The 20,154-nt window shown below is 39.6% G+C and overlaps 3 protein-coding genes across 4 annotated transcripts; 1 reads left to right on the top strand and 2 right to left on the bottom strand.

Annotated features, from left to right (window-relative positions):
* The first annotated feature begins 251 nt into the window (after positions 1-251).
* On the top strand, positions 252-4,336 carry dnajc8 (DnaJ (Hsp40) homolog, subfamily C, member 8). The gene is made up of 9 exons (XM_044335065.1): positions 252-358; positions 881-982; positions 2,448-2,504; positions 2,626-2,692; positions 2,889-2,983; positions 3,096-3,167; positions 3,396-3,487; positions 3,689-3,764; positions 3,876-4,336. Exons 1-9 carry the CDS (start codon positions 287-289, stop codon positions 3,993-3,995), a joined length of 753 nt encoding a protein of 250 aa, XP_044191000.1. The 5' UTR covers positions 252-286; the 3' UTR covers positions 3,996-4,336.
* On the bottom strand, positions 4,271-9,128 carry si:ch211-81a5.8 (uncharacterized protein LOC560648 homolog). Its single transcript, XM_044335066.1, has 5 exons — positions 8,524-9,128; positions 6,265-6,725; positions 5,489-5,827; positions 5,072-5,156; positions 4,271-4,972 (listed from the first exon to the last, which is right to left on the bottom strand). Exons 3-5 carry the CDS (start codon positions 5,713-5,715, stop codon positions 4,814-4,816), a joined length of 471 nt encoding a protein of 156 aa, XP_044191001.1. The 5' UTR covers positions 5,716-5,827; positions 6,265-6,725; positions 8,524-9,128; the 3' UTR covers positions 4,271-4,813.
* Positions 9,129-9,243: 115 nt separating this feature from the next.
* clk2a (CDC-like kinase 2a) lies at positions 9,244-20,026 on the bottom strand. 2 transcript variants are annotated; one of them, XM_044335058.1, is made up of 13 exons: positions 19,712-20,026; positions 18,288-18,499; positions 17,776-18,061; positions 16,494-16,584; positions 15,562-15,628; positions 14,852-14,968; positions 13,654-13,820; positions 12,947-13,041; positions 12,447-12,576; positions 11,838-11,920; positions 11,234-11,313; positions 11,013-11,103; positions 9,244-10,887 (listed from the first exon to the last, which is right to left on the bottom strand). In XM_044335058.1, exons 2-13 carry the CDS (start codon positions 18,497-18,499, stop codon positions 10,699-10,701), a joined length of 1,608 nt encoding a protein of 535 aa, XP_044190993.1. In that variant the 5' UTR covers positions 19,712-20,026; the 3' UTR covers positions 9,244-10,698. The 2 variants fall into 2 exon arrangements, with proteins under 2 accessions (XP_044190993.1, XP_044190994.1); XM_044335059.1 differs by lacking the exons at positions 16,494-16,584; positions 18,288-18,499; positions 19,712-20,026 and having other exon boundaries at positions 17,776-17,859.
* Between the last annotated feature and the right edge of the window lie 128 nt (positions 20,027-20,154).

The raw sequence follows: 20,154 nt of genomic DNA, 5'->3' as shown, positions 1-20,154 counted from the left end.
GGTCGTGTCTAGACGGTAACCCCAGATCCACGAACGATCTCGCGATAGTGACAATTTGAACCCAAACCATGATCTTTCCTTAACCCTTACAAAGTGTTTTTGTGCCCAAACCTAACCAGACCTTAACCATAGCGTTGTCACATCATAAAACATAATTATTTTTGTACAACGCGCACAATTAAGACAACGCGTACAAATCTCGCGAGAGTTTCACAAATCCAAGGTAACGCTGTATTTAGTTGTATGGTCACGTGATATCGTACGTCACATGTAAACCAGAGTGAAGATGGCGGCTGCCGGGGGAGAGCCTTCCTCTCAGAATGTCTCAGATGAATTATTTCAGAGCTTTTACACGGAGGTACGACGAAGCGCAATTGAATTCATGTGTTTTCAATGTGTTAGTCGCTCTCTGTACATCGGCTCAAGTTAGTTAATCAGTGATCTTAATATTTATCTTCTGTGAGGCCTCGCAGATATTAGCTTAACGTAACGACAGAAGCTAACGTTCGCTGAAATGTTCTGCGAGCGTTCATTCTTTTACGGTGGTTAGGACACCACAAAACAGCGTTTATACTCTTATTTTCTTATTCTCAGCTATTACAAGTCATTTAAGCTCACGTTGAAACTTGTACATCTGGTTAATTATTCTTAAGACGGGTGCTGTTAGTCTTCTATATCAACTGCAGTGCAGTGTACGGTTGACCAATCACACCAAACACATGTTTACCCAAGAAAAGATGCACAGCTAAATAGTGTTTCGTCACATTTCACTCACCATCTTTCACTCCTGAATGCTGACTGTAATAAAACGCAAATTGTGCTTTATGTAGATTGAAAGTTTGGCTGTATTTTGATGGTTTCGTTGATGTCTTTTTGACAGGTGAAGCAGATTGAGAAGAGAGATTCCGTCTTAACCTCCAAGCAGCAGATTGACAGACTGCTCAGGCCTGGCGCATCCTACTTTAATCTCAACCCCTTTGAGGTAACTAAGAACACATTTATCAAGCATTTCCACAACAATGTGTCTATTATAGTTAGAGGATGGGTTCACAATTTTTTAAGTCTGTCTTAAAACAACAGTTGGATGCCCAAATGAACATTGAAACATGTTTTTCTTTCTATAATCATTCCTCCTGTTCATACTGGCCGTTGAAGATCCCTTCATAATGCACTTACAATGTAGGTAATGGGGGCCAAAATCCTAAATCCTCCTCCTGTGCCAAAATGTGTTTAAAAGTTTATCTGAAGCCAATATGAAGCTTCAGCTGTCTAACTTAGAATGTTAGGATTCCTTTATTGTCATTGTACTGATGTATATAATGAAATTCAGGTGCACTGCCTGAGCGGAGCTCAATATCCAAGAATAAACCTATTTATTTCACATGCAATGACAGACACGCATCCAAATCCAAACACACATACACATTTGCCTACATATGCATAAAAAATCAGTATTGTACACAATAAATATAGTATGAAAAATATAAAAGTATTGCACAGAATTAGTGACGATATTGTAGAGTAAGAGTTGTCTATGGGGGGTGTGCTTTCAGAGCAGAGTTCAGTGTGGTGATGGCTTTGGGATAAAAACTGTTCATTAGTCTTGTGGTGCACGCTTTGATGGACCTTTAGCGCTTTCCTTAGGGCAGATGGTCAAACAGGTGATGTTTGACCTTCTAAATGACTGAAATCAAGTAGATATCTTTAAATGTTACAATCTTTTTAGCACCAAAGTCCCTCTTTTTGTTACTATACTTCTACCGCAGCTCAACTGGGAAACACCATCTGAGGAGACAAAAAGAAGGAGTTTGATGCTAAAAAGACTGTAAATGTGGCAGATATCCACTTGATATGACTAACTCAGACTGCTGAAGCCTTATATAAGCTTCAGAGAAACTTTAAAATCCATTTTTGCAGAAAATGACTGTGCGGATACATTGTTGATTTTGGCCCCCAACACTTACATTGAAAGTTATCTCTTAATAACCAGTATGAACAGGAGGAATGATTACAGCAAGGAAAACCTCTGTCAGTGTTCATATGGGCACCTGACTGTTTTAAGACATACTTGAAAAATTGTGAACCTGTCCTTTAAGTCATACTTTACTTCATAAATATCAAAATAAATGTTAGATGCCTATTACAAATGACTGGAACCCAAAGCAGTAGCTTAAAATGGTTTACTTTGTCTGACCAACAGGCTAAAAATCCAAAGTATTAATTTATAATGACTTAAAATGGATTTTTAAAAAAACAAGCTATACATCTGGAAATCTGTAAAAATGTTTTACTTTTTTACTTATCAAGTATGTAAAACAATTGGTCAGTGCAATAAAATAAAATGCTGTAAAATAGCAATTAAATTAAATAACAATTAGATTGCAGCAAACTAGTAATCTAAAATTGACATTTTGGTTAAACCTAACAATTGTCATTAAAATGTTCAGGTGCTGCAAATTGATCCAGATGCAACAGATGATGAATTGAAGAAAAGATTTCGGGCGGTAAGCAAAACATCTCACAGACATCTGAGAACTTTTCTTTGAAGACATGACTTGTCTGATAGTACAATGCTGTCTTGTTTGTTTTATAATTCCCTAATCTTTGGTCTCTTTAACTGTGCAGTTGTCCATTTTGGTCCATCCAGACAAAAATCAGGATGACGCAGACAGAGCACAGAAAGCCTTTGAAGGTATAAATGCTCATTTTTACTTCCATGATAATATATATATCGTTAAATCCATGAACCTGCTGTGTTTTATGGTGCACAAATCATATAAAGTTATGTGTGATAAAGCAGTAAAATAATGCGTCCAGGTGCTTGCTTAATGCACGCCGTCAGTAGACAAAACGGGTTTAATGCCATGTGTATATCTTATGTGTTTTAGCTGTGGACAAGGCATACAAACTCTTACTGGATCCGGAACAGAAGAAAAGAGCTTTAGATGTGATTCATGCAGGAAAGGAATATATTGAGCACATGGTGAGTGGTCCCTACATCCCCTTACCTTAAGTTTTTGTTTTTGTTGTTTTGTTCCATGTTAATCTGCTCTCTTGATTTGTATTTATTTGGTAACATTCTGTGCTCCCAACAGGTAAAAGAGAAAAAGAAACAGTTGAAGAAAGAAGGGAAGCCATTGGATGTGGAGGAGGATGACCCAGAAATGGTAAGTCAAAGAAGAAGAAGAAGAAAAAAATCGGGCGTAATTTCTTTAAATGGTGGCTGATTTTGTCATTCAACATAGCTGGATTTTGAAGTGACAATCAAAATGCTTTAAAATGATTGAACCACCCGACTGAAAGTGTTGTGAAATCAACCAAAGGTCTGCCTTCTGAAATCATGTTTTCAGTATGTTAATGTAGCACATTTGTCGTTTTTCACTTTCTTTTTCCAGTTCAAGCAAGCAGTGTACAAACAGACCATGAAGTTGTTTGCAGAGCTAGCAATCAAGAGGAAGGAAAGGGAAGCAAAAGAAATGCATGAAAGGTAAAAGACATACAGTATATTTATGGTGTGTGCCAGAGGGTTTTTTTTTTTCAACTTCAAGGCTTGAGAAACATTATCCTGCCACTAAATTATGGCTGAAAATCATTTATTTTGTGATTGCAATCCAGAATCAGTTTTATTATCACCAAACTTCATCCAGAATGTCATGAATTAATTCATTTTTCTCCTTTATTTCCTCAGGAAAAGGGCAAGAGAGGAAGAAATTGAGGCAGCAGAGAAAGCAAAGCGAGAGAGAGAATGGCAGAAAAACTTTGAGGTGTGTTCCTGCTTCATTTTTTATAGTTTCTGATAATAAATGGAAAACATGTTGGCTTTTTTTGGCACTCTGTAAAATACCTTCCTTCTTTTTTAACAAATGATTCCTCAGGAAACAAGAGATGGGCGTGTGGACAGTTGGAGGAACTTCCAGGCCAAAGGGAAGTCTAAAGAGAAAAAGAACAGGTCCTTCCTCAAGCCCCCCAAAGTAAAGATGGAACAGAGGGAATGATGCTGTAAAATTGGACTTCAGTAGATAAAGCTCCCACCCCCCCAGTTTTGTGTATCCCCCACCTCGTCCTCTGCAGTCAGCGGTGTAGTCGTCCTCACACTGTCATCAGGATACACGTCGTACGGCAACTTCTTCATCCTGACCAACGTAGTTTTGTACTTGGTTTTCTAATGTACATATTCGTGATCTGGACCCTGAGATCATACCTGCCTCACGTCAGAGAAATGATGCATCTTCCAGTTATGTAACTGACCAAAAAAAAAAAAAGTGGTTGGTCATTGGTTTTGCTTTTTGTTCTTTATTTTTTAAATACAAAATAAAGCTTGGTGTTAACAAGCCTACCTTACAGTGTGAAGTAGATATGTTGTCAGATTAGTGCACAAGAGATATTTCTGGACGGGCCACAAGCTCACAGAATCTTCTGCTGCAGATGTTTTGCACTGAGTCTACAGTATAAATGCCAGTTTTGCATTTTGTGTCTTAATAACCTGATTCTTAAATATGAAGGTAGAACTAAAGACAGTTCACATTTAACAGACCATTAGACAGAAATAGAAACAGTACAAAGACTGATAACAGTGTCCAATCTGCAGAACAAATGTCAAGAACAAGAAATGTTTTTCCTAAATAAAATCAACATTTCTAAAAGGAAATAAAAGACACTGATCCAAACAGGTTTACCTTCACCTTTTTCTTGGGTAACAAGGTGTGAAACTGCTTCATTTTCAAGTTCAACTTTCACCTGCAAGTCTCTGGTCAAGTCTCCTTGGAGGGATAATCTCTCAAGCACAGCCTGATTTGTCCTTAAATGATGGGTCTCACATAACTTTGCACTGATCTCCTCCAGCAGCAGAAGGAGCAGAGACAGCAGGAGATCCGTTTGTGCCTCCCATCAGTCCGTCCAGACTGAGACCCTGGAAGGCTCCGAAGAAGGAATCATCCTTTGCTGCTGCTGGTTTCCTGGCAGTGGTGGTCTGCTAAATATGGAGGAGAGGGTGGAGAATGTTTGATTTTGATACTGACAATTTTTTTTTTTTAAAAAAGATCATTTTTACTTATGTTTACTATTCACTTACCCGTGGGAGGCAGTGGTGGCTCCTGAAATGGGTTCTCGTGGACCGTTCAGCGTTCTTCTTGGCTAGTACAGCTTGCTGTCGTTTCCTTTTGGCAAACAGCAGAGAGCAACATGAGGCACGGCACATGGCCAAGCAGCTTATTCATGTGAGGAAGATCCTCATCCACATTAATCCAAGTCTTGTCTAGCCAAGAGTCTCAGCTGGACACCAACATAGTAACTGAAAACTTTACGATATTACAATTATCTACTGTTAGAAAAATCTTAAGACTGGTCTTTAAAAATGATTTACAGCTTTGAGCAAATGTTTAAACATTTAACCTTGGATGACCATAAGAGACTAAAATGCCTGCTTTAGAGCTGATCACTACGATAAACAGATTATCTCCATGAATCTGAACTTTTTAGCCCCTCTTGCCTTTCTCTCTTCAGTTCAGCCTGGTACGCTCTGAGCCAGGAGTCCGGTACTTTCTGGCTGTTGCAGGGAAGACTTCTCCTCCTGCTGCTGATGCTTTTCCTGCGGGTGAAGCTGCTTCTGCGGACAGACTGGCTCCTCTTGGCTCCTCTCTTGGCGGAGGTGCTTTTTCCAGACACACAGCTGGTGAACTGCTTCAGGGGAGCACCCAGCGACATGAGGGAATCCATTTCTAGAGTTGTCACGTGTTGTGTCACGATATAGGATTTAAACTGATGTTTTGACTCTTAGTAATCCCAGGACAATCTTTCCAATTTACACCAGGAATGATGTGTCTTTTACCTGCAAGAGAGAATAAGAATAACATCATTATAAATGAATGGCTTTTTCCTTTTTTTTTTCTTTTTTTTTTTAAAAAAGTGTCAATTAAGAAAAAGCTCCTGCACACTTAAGTCCAGTAAAGGTTCCAGGGAGTCCACAGCAAAAAGGGAAATAATTTAATTTCACTATAATTCCATCCATAAGTAACACAATGACAGAATGTATGACTATTTTAGGTTTCATACACTTTCTGTAATGAAATATCTAAAAGTAAAAATCTTATCAGATGGGGCTCTGTGGTCTAAATTGTATCGGATTAGGGGTCCTTTATGTGAAAAAGTTTGAGAACCACTGTCCTATGCTCATGTGAGCTTGCTTTCTAATGCTATCCTATTAACATAAAATGTGCAAGTTAACACAATATATAATATTTGCCACAAAGAAACAATAGGACACACCTGCAAGTGGTATCTCCTGTGGACGAGATCAGCCGTTTGTATCATTGGTCGAAGCTGCAAAGCGAAGCATCCGTTCCTTGCATTGCTTCCAGTGTACTGAACTCTGCTCTGTCACTGTCTGCTCTTATGTGGATTTGACTGATGACCTCTGCGGGATTATCTGAAGACGCAAGAGCCGTTTATCTCATTAACACAGTGGTTCCAAGCAGGATAAACAACTGCTTGTTTACCCCTTGACCACCGAAATAGCTCATACAAACTTATGTTTACAGGTGGGGCTGTGCTTAAGTTTAAAAGTCACATCGTCCATTTCAGCATGAAACACCTTTATAGTTTGTGTTTAGGTCACAGAAGTTGAGATCATTTGGTGATGCAGCGTCAGACAGGAAGCCAGACAGATGGAGAGTGGACTGGGGGTTGGGGGGGGGTGGGGTCTGCGTCACAGAATCGTCATCTTCTACCTTTCAGAGACAGGGAGGCATCTTCATTGACTGGCGGACATCAAGTACTTGAGTCAGAAAGGTGAATGACTCATTTCATTCACAGATTCGTTCACTCAATACTGAGTCCAGGGGCCAAATGCATAAACGATGCGTACGCACAAAAACAATGCATACGCCACTTCCTGCACATAAACTGATATTTATAAACACAGACTGTGCGCGTTCTTTAGACCAGGTGAAGACGTTTTTCTAAAGTGATCTGACGGTGATGTGATGAGGTGGAGATGAAATATAAAGTGAGAGACGGAACTTTTTCGTAAAATATTGTGTAGGTTGATAACCAGCTGCAATGACTGTGTGATTTTTATTTATTATTATTTGTAAATTGCCAAATAAAGGCACATTTATAAACGTAACATTGATTAATTATTTTTGTGTGTATTTTGCTCTAAAGATTCTTTTTATTTTATCTTTAGTTGTGACATACCTTATAAAGTCGATTTAAATATGAGCTCTACAAACTAATCACGGATTACATTTCTGAGATATCGCTGCCTACGATGTTTTACGGTCAATGTGATGAATTAACGATATGGATGCTATAAAGAGCCGCACAGCTGTGCGTAATAGTCGTGCGTAATGACAGCTGTTCTGCTGTAGTAGAACCTCGCCGGCACAATGACACTTTCTTTTTTCCCCCCGTTTGTTTCACTGACAGGTGTACAGACTGATGGAGCAGGAGCGAAGTGATATGAAAACAGCTGGTTCAGTGCGTGTCGTCATCCAAATATGGCTAATTGCGGGAGTGGAAATGAGGCTCATGCACGTGCGCCCAGTTTCTCAATGACTGGGATTTATAAAAACAGAAACCTGCGTAAGCACAGCTTTATAAATCTAACGAAATGAATGTGTTTTCATATTTCCGGTGCGTACACACAGTTTTACACATCTGGCCTCAGGTCTGGAGGGGTCAATTCAATCCAGCCACACCTCAACAAGTCACTGATGCCTCGGAATGCTACTCCTGAAGTCAAAAACTGTGTAATCTATACATTGATAAATGAAAACCATCAATTCTATAATTACCAGTGGTAGAATGTAACTAAATGCATTTACTCAGATACTGCACTTAAATACAATTTTGAGGTATTTGTACTTAACTTGAATATTTCCATTTTATGCTACTTTATACTTCAACTCTACTACATTTCAGAGACAAATGTACTTTTTACTCTACTACATTTATTTGACAGCTTTAGTTACTTGTTACTTTGCAGATTTAGATTATTAATACAAATTATAAATCAATAAATCATGTTTTATAGGTTAAGCTACCCGGCAGTATATTAATTAAAATTAGCTCCACCTTTACCAGCTACAACATTAAAGGGATGAACGCATTACTGCATCAATAATTATAGTGCAGTAACATGATATATGATTCTGAAATGGGCCCGCTAATGGTCAATATAAAGAGGAGGAATCATTAGTGAGCAAAACCTGTTTTAATGTTCATAAAAGCACCTGCATATTGTTTGAAGAAAGACTTAAGAACTTGTGAAGCCATCTTTTTAAAAAAATGTCCCATCATTTTTGCGTCAATTTTAGCATAATTATAACTTAATAGTGGATCATACTATTTCTCTAGTCTCGAGTCCTTTAGTGTAGCAGGGCCCTTTGTTATTTATATCTGTTCCTAGAGCCCCACAGCCCCAGTAAATTTTTGCCGTAGAGCTCCCCAGCCAACTCTTCCAACCATCCGTGAACAGGACAAAAGTGAATTTAAAGAATGGGGTCAGTGAGTGAGGTTACCTACCGACAGATGGGGAGAGCTTACGTGACGAAGCATCAATACACCTGTTGTAGCAGATCGTCCACACTTCCCTCTCTTGACCTGTCCTGACAAGGTGACAGCTTAGCGTTGGTTTTGAAAGGGAATAAAAGAGAAGTTAGTTTCCAACACAAATTAACGACCAAAATAGTGGGACTGACAGACAGCACACAATAAAACGCCAAAAAAAAAAAAAGAGGCAAAGTCAACAGTGATTTGATTTTTTGAGGGGGGGGGGGGGTCCTTCCCAGGGTTCCTACAAGCTCCACAATTTAAATGGTTATTTAAATATCCTCAAAAGGCAGTTAAAGTCAAAAACAAGATGAATTTTGGATGTAAAATTAACATGCAAATGACTGTCTAACCTAATGTTATACTGCTCTACATGATGAACTGCTTTCTGGGAAAACAAACAAGAAATTAACTAACTTTAAACAACTTTTTTTTAATCATTTTGTCAATACTTAAGTTAATTCATATGTAAATGTCTTGAAAGTAATACATTTACTTTATTGTATTAATTGTCAAAATCAATTGATCTCACTTCTGCATCTCAGACAGACCTCTGAGCTTTTTGCAAATCCTCCAGCAGTGGTGTTAGTCACTGCGTTAAGAGATGGTCTCAGACACAGTGACGGTATTTCAAGACACAAAGCCTCCCTTTAGCTGCCAGAGGCCCAAACAATACTGAGAGCACCATAAGCCTTTGGAAAGGAGGACATAACTTTAATTCTACACAATCATACATATATACAGTTTTATACGCTTTAATTTCATACAAAAAAAACAAATCATGTACAGGTGGGGGGGTGGGGACAATGACCTATCTGAACTCAAAAAAATTACCAAAAAATAAATACCATCGACAGGAGTTGTGTGTGGCTCATTGGCTGCCACCAGGAGCTGTGTGCTTAACCTCAGTGGAGACGACAAGTCTGACCATATCACACAAAGGACAAAGGCAGTTTATGTTTTATGTGTTTGAAAGTATGTGAGAATGTTCCCATGACTAATGCTGAAGAACTACCAAGTCAGAGCAAAACATTAACATGGATGTGTCACCCACACCACCCCTACACACACATATACACACACACACACACACACACACACACACACACACGCACGCACGCACGCAGGCTCTCTCTCTCACACAAACACACACGCACACAGAAAGCATAGCATTAACGTAACAAACATATCTATCAATAAGACAGGCTATAGAGGCCTGTGTGTGTGGAGTGTCCATCACCATTATCATCTCATTGGCGAATAATAACAGGCCTTATGGCCAGATATTAAGGGCAAGAGTTTCCATATAGGGGATAATCTTTTTATACATAAAAAAAATATAACATTAAAAAATTATGGCGCAGTGCAAGCGCTCACTTAACAAACACGTAAACAAAAATTTGAGACGCTTGCAATTTGCATTGTTTCTTTTTTTGTATTTGTTTTGGAACAAAACGAAAAAATATTTTACTAGTTTGCCCTCTTCAATCATAGTTCCCAATGAAATATGATATTAACTTTTAATGTTTGACGTTAGCATAGTATCTGACTGATGACAGGTGCCTCCACATAATGTGTTTATCATTATGTGGGTGAGGACTTGTGCTGCATATACAGCTCTATCTCCTTTCCCCCCCTTTCCTTAGACTTCAGAATCTGAAGACATTTATTCTCCAAAACTTGTTTTTTTTTTTAAATGACCGGCTTCAGTAGTGCTTATTTCATCAAAAAGGTGAATTATTTTCTTTACATGTTGATGAAAATAACAGACGGACGGACGGAAGGGAGGAAGGTGTTTCAGAAGTCAAAAGGAAGACGAGCTGCATAGAGGGCTACTTTGGGTACAAACAATCTTCTGTTTAAAAATTTTGTCCTCTACTGAGGCTTTAACCGCTAGAAAAAGATTCATTTAGACTCTTCTCCAGCCGTTTGTGGGTTATTTTGGTCTCTGCGGCAAAAACATGCCTCTCGTGGCTTGCAGAGGTGGACACAGAGGGGCAGGGTGGAGGAGCAAGAAGTTTAGGTGTCCATGCTTTAATGAAAAAACGACAGAAAAACATCCGAAGCCTCACGTTATTCAACAGTTCACCTGCTCCACATATAAAAGACTTGATCTCCTCTGTCATTCAGTCTTTGGGGGTTTGTGGGTCACCGGCTGATGTCCCGGTTGCCCTCCCAGTTCTTGCTGCCTGCTGCCTCGCCGATCCCCCCGTTCTCGAAGAAAGGGTGCTTGAGGGAGTCGGCCAGCACCAGCCTCTTGGAGGGCTCGTACTCCAACATGCTTTCAATGAGGTCAAACAACTGGTGGTGCTCCTCCGCCTCCGACAGCAGATACCGCTGGCAAGAGACAAGAAAGAGAGACATGAATATTCAGAACGTAAAGAAAAGGACAATAAACACCGCTGTTCCTCCAGTACAATGCGTTTTTTTCACTTTTCCCACTACCCAGCTGCTGTTCTTACCCGTAAGGGTTTGCAGTTTTCTCTGACGTATTTCCCCGCTGACGAACTCTCGTCCCAGTCCAGGCGGCCCCGATAGAAATACTTCTGTTTCCTGAGAGTAGAGGAGGATCCATGTGAGCAGTGTTCAAGTGTGTGCATGGCGATTTCTTTATAAAAAGGGTGAATGCATGAGCGTGTCACATTGAATCTTATCACTTGGTGTGTTTACACGTTTCTCTCACCTCGTTTTACGAATCATCCTAGAGGGCACTGGTCCCAGGATTCTCTCCATCATGGCCAAATGCTCCCTGTTGTCATGAGTCTGAAAGAAATTCAGATTGACTTAGACGACTGTCATTCTTCAAACAGTCAGAACGAAACAAAGAGACTGATTCCGAAGATGATTGGGGTTTAACTACAAGTTCTGCTGCTACATACAATTTCAAGACAGTCAAGAGCTCACACATGACATCAAGGGTTAATTTCCACCAGATTAATTGCTGGATTTACTAATTGCTGCTACGCGTGCCATGCACAGGTGTTCGATCTTTGTTTGGTGAGACACAGGCCCACATTTACCAGCTTCACAAAGTAGGCAATCAGTCCTAACTTGGCTCAAAGTCTTTACCTAAAAACTTTAATCTCCTTCAGGATTAAAGAGCGCTAACCTTTCCAGCAGGTAGACAGTTGGGGGTAGATTCTTTAATATTTGATGAATAAGGGCCCAGATCAGCTGACTGACTGATATTAACTCATTCTCCTACTCTTCATATCCTCATCTTAAAGCCTAAATGAAGTTATGCATCCTGGTTACAGCCAGCTGGCAGCAGCAGGTTGCCGTTGTACCTGAAACAAGGTGAAGCCCAGGTAGTACTCAAACAGGATACAGCCAATGCTCCACACATCACAAGGATGACTCCAGCCCAGCTCTGAAGAACGAAAACATGAAATGAATAATTGACAACACCAAGAAAAACGCGTCTGATACAGAGAGAACTCCAGGCTGAGGTTAATGCTTGCTGACATTGCACATCATTTTGCAAATGAATCAGTATTGTAGCTACATTTTACTTTTTCTTTGTACTCCTCACATAACTCAGACCCAATTAATCTCAATACCTATTTCTCCCTGACAGTGACTTGCTGTTGTGTTTATGGGAATATCTAATTTATGTGAATTGGATTGTATCCAAAGAGGAGACACCACATCTCCTGCAGAACAAGGCACCTTAAGATGCTGTTCAAAAGAGGAATCAATCAGGGCAGCAATGCTGAACTTGCTTGTTATAACTGGTCTGTTTCTACAAGAACTTGTTCATCTCCAACATGATTTTAAATATCTGGACATCAAATGGAACTTCGGGAGTATTATTATACTCCCCATGTCTCCTCTGAAATGTAGTGTTGTGTTTCAGTTGAGTGTTTTTTTGGCCAAAGGCATATAATCTTCCTCACCTAGTATGACCTCAGGGGCACGGTAATGCCGCGTGGACACAATGGTGCTGTGGTGCTCGTGGTCAAATGTGGCGCTGCCAAAGTCCACCACGCGTACTGCTGTGCTCTTAACTGTCCTCTCTTCTCGCTTCTGCAAGAAAATATAAAATATTATGAAAATTATGTCTGTAAGTTGCATGTGTGCTATAGAGACAGCATTTTTTTCCTGGTATTTCATATTTATTCAGATCTCCAAGCAAAACACATTGACAAAATCTTCCTCCATCTGCAGAAATGGTAAATATGGTATATAAATATGGAGAAATTCTGGTAAATATAACCTGGAACTGTTCATGTAAAACAGTTAGTTTTACATGAACTGGACATGATCAACAATAGTCAGTATCAGAGTGGAAAAGGGTACTGGCTTTTCAGTTTTTTTTAACTAACCTGCCACTAACGTCTATAGACAAAAAACTGTTTTCACCCAGTTCCTTTTTTTGCTTTCTACCACAACTTACCTTTTCTACATTGTAGGACATTGTGAAGTCTGAGTTGACGAAAAGGATGTTCTCAGGCTTCAGGTCTGTGTGTGTCAGCTTACTGTCATGGAGAACTATGGAGAGGAAACATGTTATGAGTTACTGCTTCTTTGGTTTTTCACATTTGACAATAAATTACCTTCAAAGCTACTTTTACAGTTCATTTTGTCATCATTTGGCACATCTGAATTCTTCTTTTGGATTAGATAAAACTGTTATTCACACATGTAACAGTAACAATAAAGATACTGATAAAACATTTGGAATATTAGAACATTTAGAATAGTAAAAATCAACAAAATACATATAGATATTGACATTTGGGACAAAATTCTGGACAGAGTTTCTACAGGATTATTTTGCTCCTGAGAAGCTTGATGGGTAAATAGTCACAATCCGCAACCTAATCTTTGGATCTATAATGCCCTCATGTGGCTACAAGCTGTATACCACAAACAACAGACGCATTCATTCCAGTCAATCCGCATTCATCATTACCTGGAGGCAATGATGAAGAGACGTCAATTAAATGGGGTCTGTTTGTTGGAACTGTATACTCAATTAAGAGATGTTAAGACCAAGAGCTTTATAACAGAAACATTCAAATTAATTTTCCTACTCTTCCAACTTTCTGAAGTACTGAAATCAAACAGAGGACGTAAAAAACAAAAAAAAAAACAACTTACATTTCACAGCGAGACAGATTTGGTAGGCCATGTGTCTGACCTGACCAATCGAATAGGGCAGATAGTTGTTTTCCTTTAGAAAGTCGAAGGTGCTGAGAGCTAACAGCTCAAAGGAGAGACACATGTGACCGTGGTAGTCAAACCAGTCATACATCTGCACACACAGGCTGGAAGAGAAACAGGATACAGAAGGTTGAACAAACACCACTTCACTGATACAACAGCTAAATCAAACTATTTTGTAATAATAATAATAATAATAATAATAATGATCTTTATTTATATAGCACTTCACAAACAAGAACGAGTAAAAGAAAGCAGGAAAACAATCACATACAAAATCACAGTCAACAAACAAAATAACAGTTAAAACTAATGATAAAAATAATGGATAAAAGTAACACATGAGAGTAACAGATACAATAAATAACAGATAAAATAATTAAGCAAAAGCCATACAGTATAAGTAAGTTTTGAAAGATAATTTAAAAGAATGCAGTGAATTTTCTAGTCTTCATTCCTCAGGTAAGCTGTTCCAAAGGGTTGGAGCCCTGACAACAAAAGCCCTGTCATCCTTGGTCTTAAGCGACAGGGCCTTATCAGAGGATCTCAAGCTATGTGCTGCTGAGTAATGATTTAGAAGCTCAGCCAAAGGTCAAAAGTAAAATTTTACAATCGATTCTAAAACGGAAAAGGCAGCCAGTGAAGGGAAGCTAAAATAGGGGAGATACTATCATGCTTCCGTGATCTGGTTAAAAGACTGGCAGCTGCATTTTGGACACCCTGAAGCCGTGCAATCATGTTTTGGCCAAGGCACGTGAACACATTATCATAAATCAGACGAGAAGTGATAAAAGCATGAATCACTCTTATAGGATCATTGAAGAAATAAAAGATCTAATTCTAGAGATATTTCTCAAATGGAAAAAACACAACTGAGCGTGCCTTTTTATATGGGACTTGTGAGAGAGGTTCTGATCTAAAATAACTCCAAGGTTTTTAACAATGGATACCACAGGCTGAGCTGGAGAGCCAAGAGCAGGCAGAACTTGGCCATGGGTGTGGTCAGTTGGTATCAGTATTGATAGGCTTTAGGTTATGCAACCAGCTCTAACGCAGTTCATAGTTTTACGACTGTTTGACCAGTGGACATAATGTTAATTTGACTGCAGTACCACAATACTCAGCCACAACTCACAATTTATTGTCGGGGTCCTTCTCATTGATCTTCTCTAGTACGTTGATCTCAAGGCGAGCTGCTTCCTTGTATTTCTCCACATTTTTGATAATTTTCAGAGCAACATGGGCCCCTCCCCTGTTAAAAATAAAAGAAGCTTGTTTTTTTTTTACAGACAGTACAGACAAACAACAGTAATAACGCAACACTTAATAATTTGACTATGACAGCAAAGTCTCTGATTTCATTGTTAGTTATATGGTGGGGGGAAGAATGGAGAGTCTCTCCTTGCAATAAGAATCTCGTTAATGAAGCTCCAGTTGGTGAACAGACAGGAGAAAATAATCTGCGAGTGTCACTTTCTAAGGACCGTGCCCCTGAAAATGAACTTGCTTCATGTACATTTCTAGCACTGTCACAATTAATCTTCCACAGAAGCCCACAGTTACTCCAGGCTAAGCTACATCAGAGCTAATTTGCCTGCAGTAAACTGCACCATGTGATCAACAAAGGCAGCAGATAAAAATAACCGACTGGAAACAGTAATAGGGTAGTAAACAAGAGTAAGGTTGGGTGTTTGATACTCTTATCCTAGTCTCATTTGGCTCAAGACTAGTATGACATAAAACACATTTGTTTCTATAAATCACAGTGAACTAGGGGTCTTGGAAATAGGACCCCCAGGGACTGACAGCTCTTGTTTTTTTAGCTTCACACACTCTGACACACACCTGCGATGGTCAACGCACTGCATCACCCTCCCAAAGGTGCCTTCCCCCAGAGTGCTGACAATCTCATCTGCAACACAACACAGAGAGAAAAGGAAAAGAGAGGGAGAGCGGGGAAAGAAAGAACAGGAGAATTAGACATGTGGACTTCAGCAGGAATACATAATGCAAAAGTGTAGACAGGCGTATCAATGCTAGCGCCCATCCCCTTTTCAAATGGCTGCCTATTCAATCTGGCAGGCTTGAAACACTTTGACGTAATCTATGATAACTGAATGCACTATGATACATGAGAAGAAAATAAGGGGGCAAAGGTAAAGCGCTCCCTTCCTTTTGATGACCAATTTGCAGCCATCGAAAATGAGGGCACATCCTCAAAAAACTGGAAAAATTGAAAAATGATAGCATTCCTACTAAACAACGCATGATCCTAAGAATGACAAAAGTTAAATATATAAATGCAGTGTCTACAGTATATGTGCGCTGGTTGTACTAGTCTTAATGAAAAAGACTAAATAGGTGATGCAGTGAGACGTCTACTAAAAAATTTTTAAGAGAACCCCTAAAAGCCTCGTAGTGGAAAATAAACTAGCTTAAGTTACAGATTTAAAACTGTAACTGTGTTTTAAACTAAAACGCAACAGAGACAAACAGCTGCAAATGAGACTCTATGTTTAGAAAAGTCAAGTAACCTGTGAAACATAGAAAATGCTCCACAGCTTAAAATCCTAGAACAAAAAGCAGAAGGTATCTAAAGTCCCTCTCAAAATCTTCAACATTCTTGCAATCCACCCTGCTATTTCAGCTAGAGCGAAGAGCATTCTAGCAAGGCATCATCATCATCATCATCATCAGGCACTCCCATGTCATGTAAATGCTCTATGCTTTAATACTCATATGGAGAAGGGTTACGATAGAGTAGTGGCAGTGAGTACATCTCTCTTGCAGGACGTCCCCACTCCGACAGATCAGGTGCCCTTCCTCGTCGTCCCTCACACTCACTGCCCGCGTCCGGCTGTTGCTCCGCTGTTTTCACACCCAAACCGCCATCAGCAGGTCACGACACGACCGAAGGGAACAGGGGGTTTTCAGGGGCAGCCGCAGCCATGGCGTCAGGCGGCACAGGTAGACGAGGAGGGAGGAGGAGGGTGGTGTTGGTGGTAGTTGATGTAGTTGTGGTTGTAGGTGGGTTTGGTGGTCATGGGGCGATTCACGCATGACACCACGTGAAGGAAATATATAACGATAGGGATATAGTGCAAGGGAACAAGTCAAAGATCACATGTTGTCCTCTGCTCCTCTCCCCCCTCTACCTTTAAACCACAGCTGCTTACAAACAAGGAAGCAACTGGCATATCCATTCATCAACGCAAAAACCAATTAAGACAGTAATATAGCTAATTCAAAGCTTATCAGGTTCACTTTTCAGGATAAACAAGATGGAAATAAAAGGAAATAAAAGGAGAGGACCATACGTAATTAAGCAGGAAATATTTAAAGCTAACCAGGTATGTTTTACATTAAATTCAACCACCTTCTCACCTAAAACTATACTACCCAATACATAAGTGTGGTGATAACACACTCACAGCTGCAATTTAATAACTATAAGACATTTCAAATGCCAATATATCCATACAAAAATCTTCATTCAAATCATATCTATATTTTGCATGATGTTTGGTAGAACATTTTCACTTTTCAGCCTACCTGCACTAAAGTTTACAAGTAGCTGCCCAACTACTAGCACAGGCATTTAGGCCTTTTCCAACTGTCAATATAAATTGCAAAGACACTAAATATAAATTAATGAAAGGTAAGGCCACACAGAATTAAGTGTGACCAGGTATAATTAAGTTTTCAAAAAGAAAAGTTAAGAAAGTGGTGGTGAGGGTGTGTTTGAAGAGCAGCAAGAATTAGTGGTTGATCATTAATAAACTACTGAAAAAGTGTTTGCATAAAAATGAAAATGCTCTCCCAAAAAAATATTAAAAAATCTATTTAAGTAAAACCCACTTTAACAAAAAAAATCAAACAAAATCCCTCTGACAGACCAAAAACAAATCATAAAGATTGTACTACTTACCAAATCCAGGAGCTGTGAAGAATAAATGGGTTAAAGAAAGAGAGAGACAGAAAGAGCTGAGTGGAAGAGAGAGACGGAAGGAGACAGGATGAGGAGAGTTAAAACACAATCTCAGGTCTGGCTGTACTCACCGAGGAGGATGGGCTATAGGACCTGGTTCTACGCCGCCTTCGTTTGTGCTTACGCCTGCTGCCTTTCCGCCGGTACGACTCGTCCCGTTCACGCTCCCTTTCGCGGCCGCGTCGGTAGTCGTACATGCTTGGGGAGAAGTCGCGTGGATAGTAACTTTCAGCTGCTCCGTGTGGCTCCCTTTCTCTGTCGCGGTCTCGGTCTCGGCTCTGATCCAAGCGTCTGGATCCCTCGCAGTATCTTCGGTCGAATGGCCGGTGCTCCGTTGAGCGATTGTCATAGCTGCGACTGGATCAGAGGACAGAAGCATGCTTTGAAGCCTAATGACTAACAACCAACTGAGATTCAGCTCAAACTAACTGCAAAAGAACAAAATGAAATACTTTGACAGTTGTTTGACATTTTGATGAGCGATAATGTTGCTAGGTAAATAAAGATCTTCAGAATGCAAACATGCATGTTCAACATAAAGAACCAGATTAATATCTCAAACTAAGTGTACACACAAACATACCTCCGTGAGCGTACATAACTTCCTTCCTGTCTGTGTCCCCGTCCCCTTCTGTCTCGATCTCTGTCTCTGTCACTGCTTGAAGAGTAGGTAGGTGATCTTCTGTGCCGGTGTCTTCGCCCTCTGTCTCTGTCTCTATCTCTGTCTCTGTAACGGTCTTGGTAGCTGCTTCGACTGTCTCTGTCCGAAGACGAGTACCGTCTAGTGTGAGGCATCTAGCGGATTTTTAAGAAGACAAAGAAATATTTTTTTAGAATAAAAAAATACCCATTAAAGTTCATATTTATTTTGACTTTAACTCCACAGTGAACGATTGCGTTTCACATAAGAATAATTGTTGTTGCAGTTACTCCTGTTGACATTTTATTACTTGTCAAATTCACATGTCAGCGGAACAGCTGTCCACTGCTGAACACTTAAAAGTGATTTATGGGAGTCAGTTGGAGGAGTGGTAGCTGACAAAAATGTGATGCAAAAATACCTGACTAGGTTGCTTGAAGCAAAAAAGTGTGTTGGCCCTATGCAGTTGTTTTACGAGTATTAGTACACTGTTCCCCAAGGCAAGCATTGAAGAAGTTTGCTCTTTAAAAATCAGATCACATGTGCTGATTAACAACAACAGCTTAGTAAACACTTGGTAGGAAAAGTAGCTGTGTAGGCGGCCTAATGTTAAAAATACATTTGAATAAAGCAAACCACATAAACACACAGTTCAACACTTCCAACTTTTTACAACAAGATATAGCATGCAACCAATTAATCTGAAAGTTGAAAGCACGACAGACAACTAACTATTAAAGCGTGCCTGGAAATATGTGAGAACAGTGATAAAATGCAGGAATGTATATTAATAACCCTGTTGATCCTATTGAACTATTTACGACCTATCCCACTGGTTAGCGTTATCACAGTGGTGTTTAAAGCGAATGTCAACAACAAAGAATCTGACTTGAAATACACGATTAAAGCTAACGTTATGTTATTAAACGGGGAAGACTTAACGCTATTGTTAAGTGGCCAGATTAATAAGAAAACAGCATTTCAACTTCATGATACGCTTGTACAGCGTTGCTAATGTGTTTTTTTCCTACGATGTAACGTTCAGACGATGCAATACTGGCGTTAGTAAACCTGCCGTTAACGTTTCAATAAGCGCTTAATACTAAAAAAAACATTTACAAACACCAACATATGAACAGCAAACATATCTTTAATCACGAACTAGGTAGCTAACCGACCGACGATCGACGTCCTGGCTGTTAGCATGCTTGGCTAGCAACATTAGCTAATGTAAATAATTTGACCGCCATCTTAGCTTAGCTACGTTCATCGGCTAAACAGCTACTTACGTTAGCTGCCGTGTAAACCGTTTGTTCGGACTGTGGCTTGTTTAAGTACACAAAACACATGTCGCACATAACGTTTACCGTTTTAGCAGCGAGGCCTGTACGTTTGTCCCACAAAAAATCCGTGGTGGCGTTCCAGTTTTTTCTTTTTATCTTCTTGCTAAGTCGATGTTCAAAGCTCTGTTGCAAGCAAGCAGCCAGCTTATTTTCTGACTGTCTGCCCCGCAGCACAGCTAGTTCTGGTTCAGACTAGTGGTGCTAACGCCTCCCTGCGCCGAAAATGTCATTCAGCCCTGTTTGTAGCTACACATACCACCGTACATTACTAACATGCACCAGTTAACTAGTTATACATAATGCACGTAAAAGCCAAAATGACACATTTGGTAAGATTTGAATTAATACGAAATGTCTTATCGCGATGTTTGTTTTTTTTTAGCGATCGTTATTTGTATTTTATTGACAATGAGTCAAACTTTTGATTTGGCATCTTCTTTTCACTTGAATAATCATTTTTAATTATC

The sequence above is a fragment of the Thunnus albacares genome, chromosome 19 (genome assembly GCF_914725855.1).
Source record: "Thunnus albacares chromosome 19, fThuAlb1.1, whole genome shotgun sequence".
Lineage (NCBI taxonomy): Eukaryota > Metazoa > Chordata > Actinopteri > Scombriformes > Scombridae > Thunnus > Thunnus albacares.
Note: the sequence above shows the minus strand (reverse complement) of the source record. Positions and strands in the feature narration are given on the sequence as shown.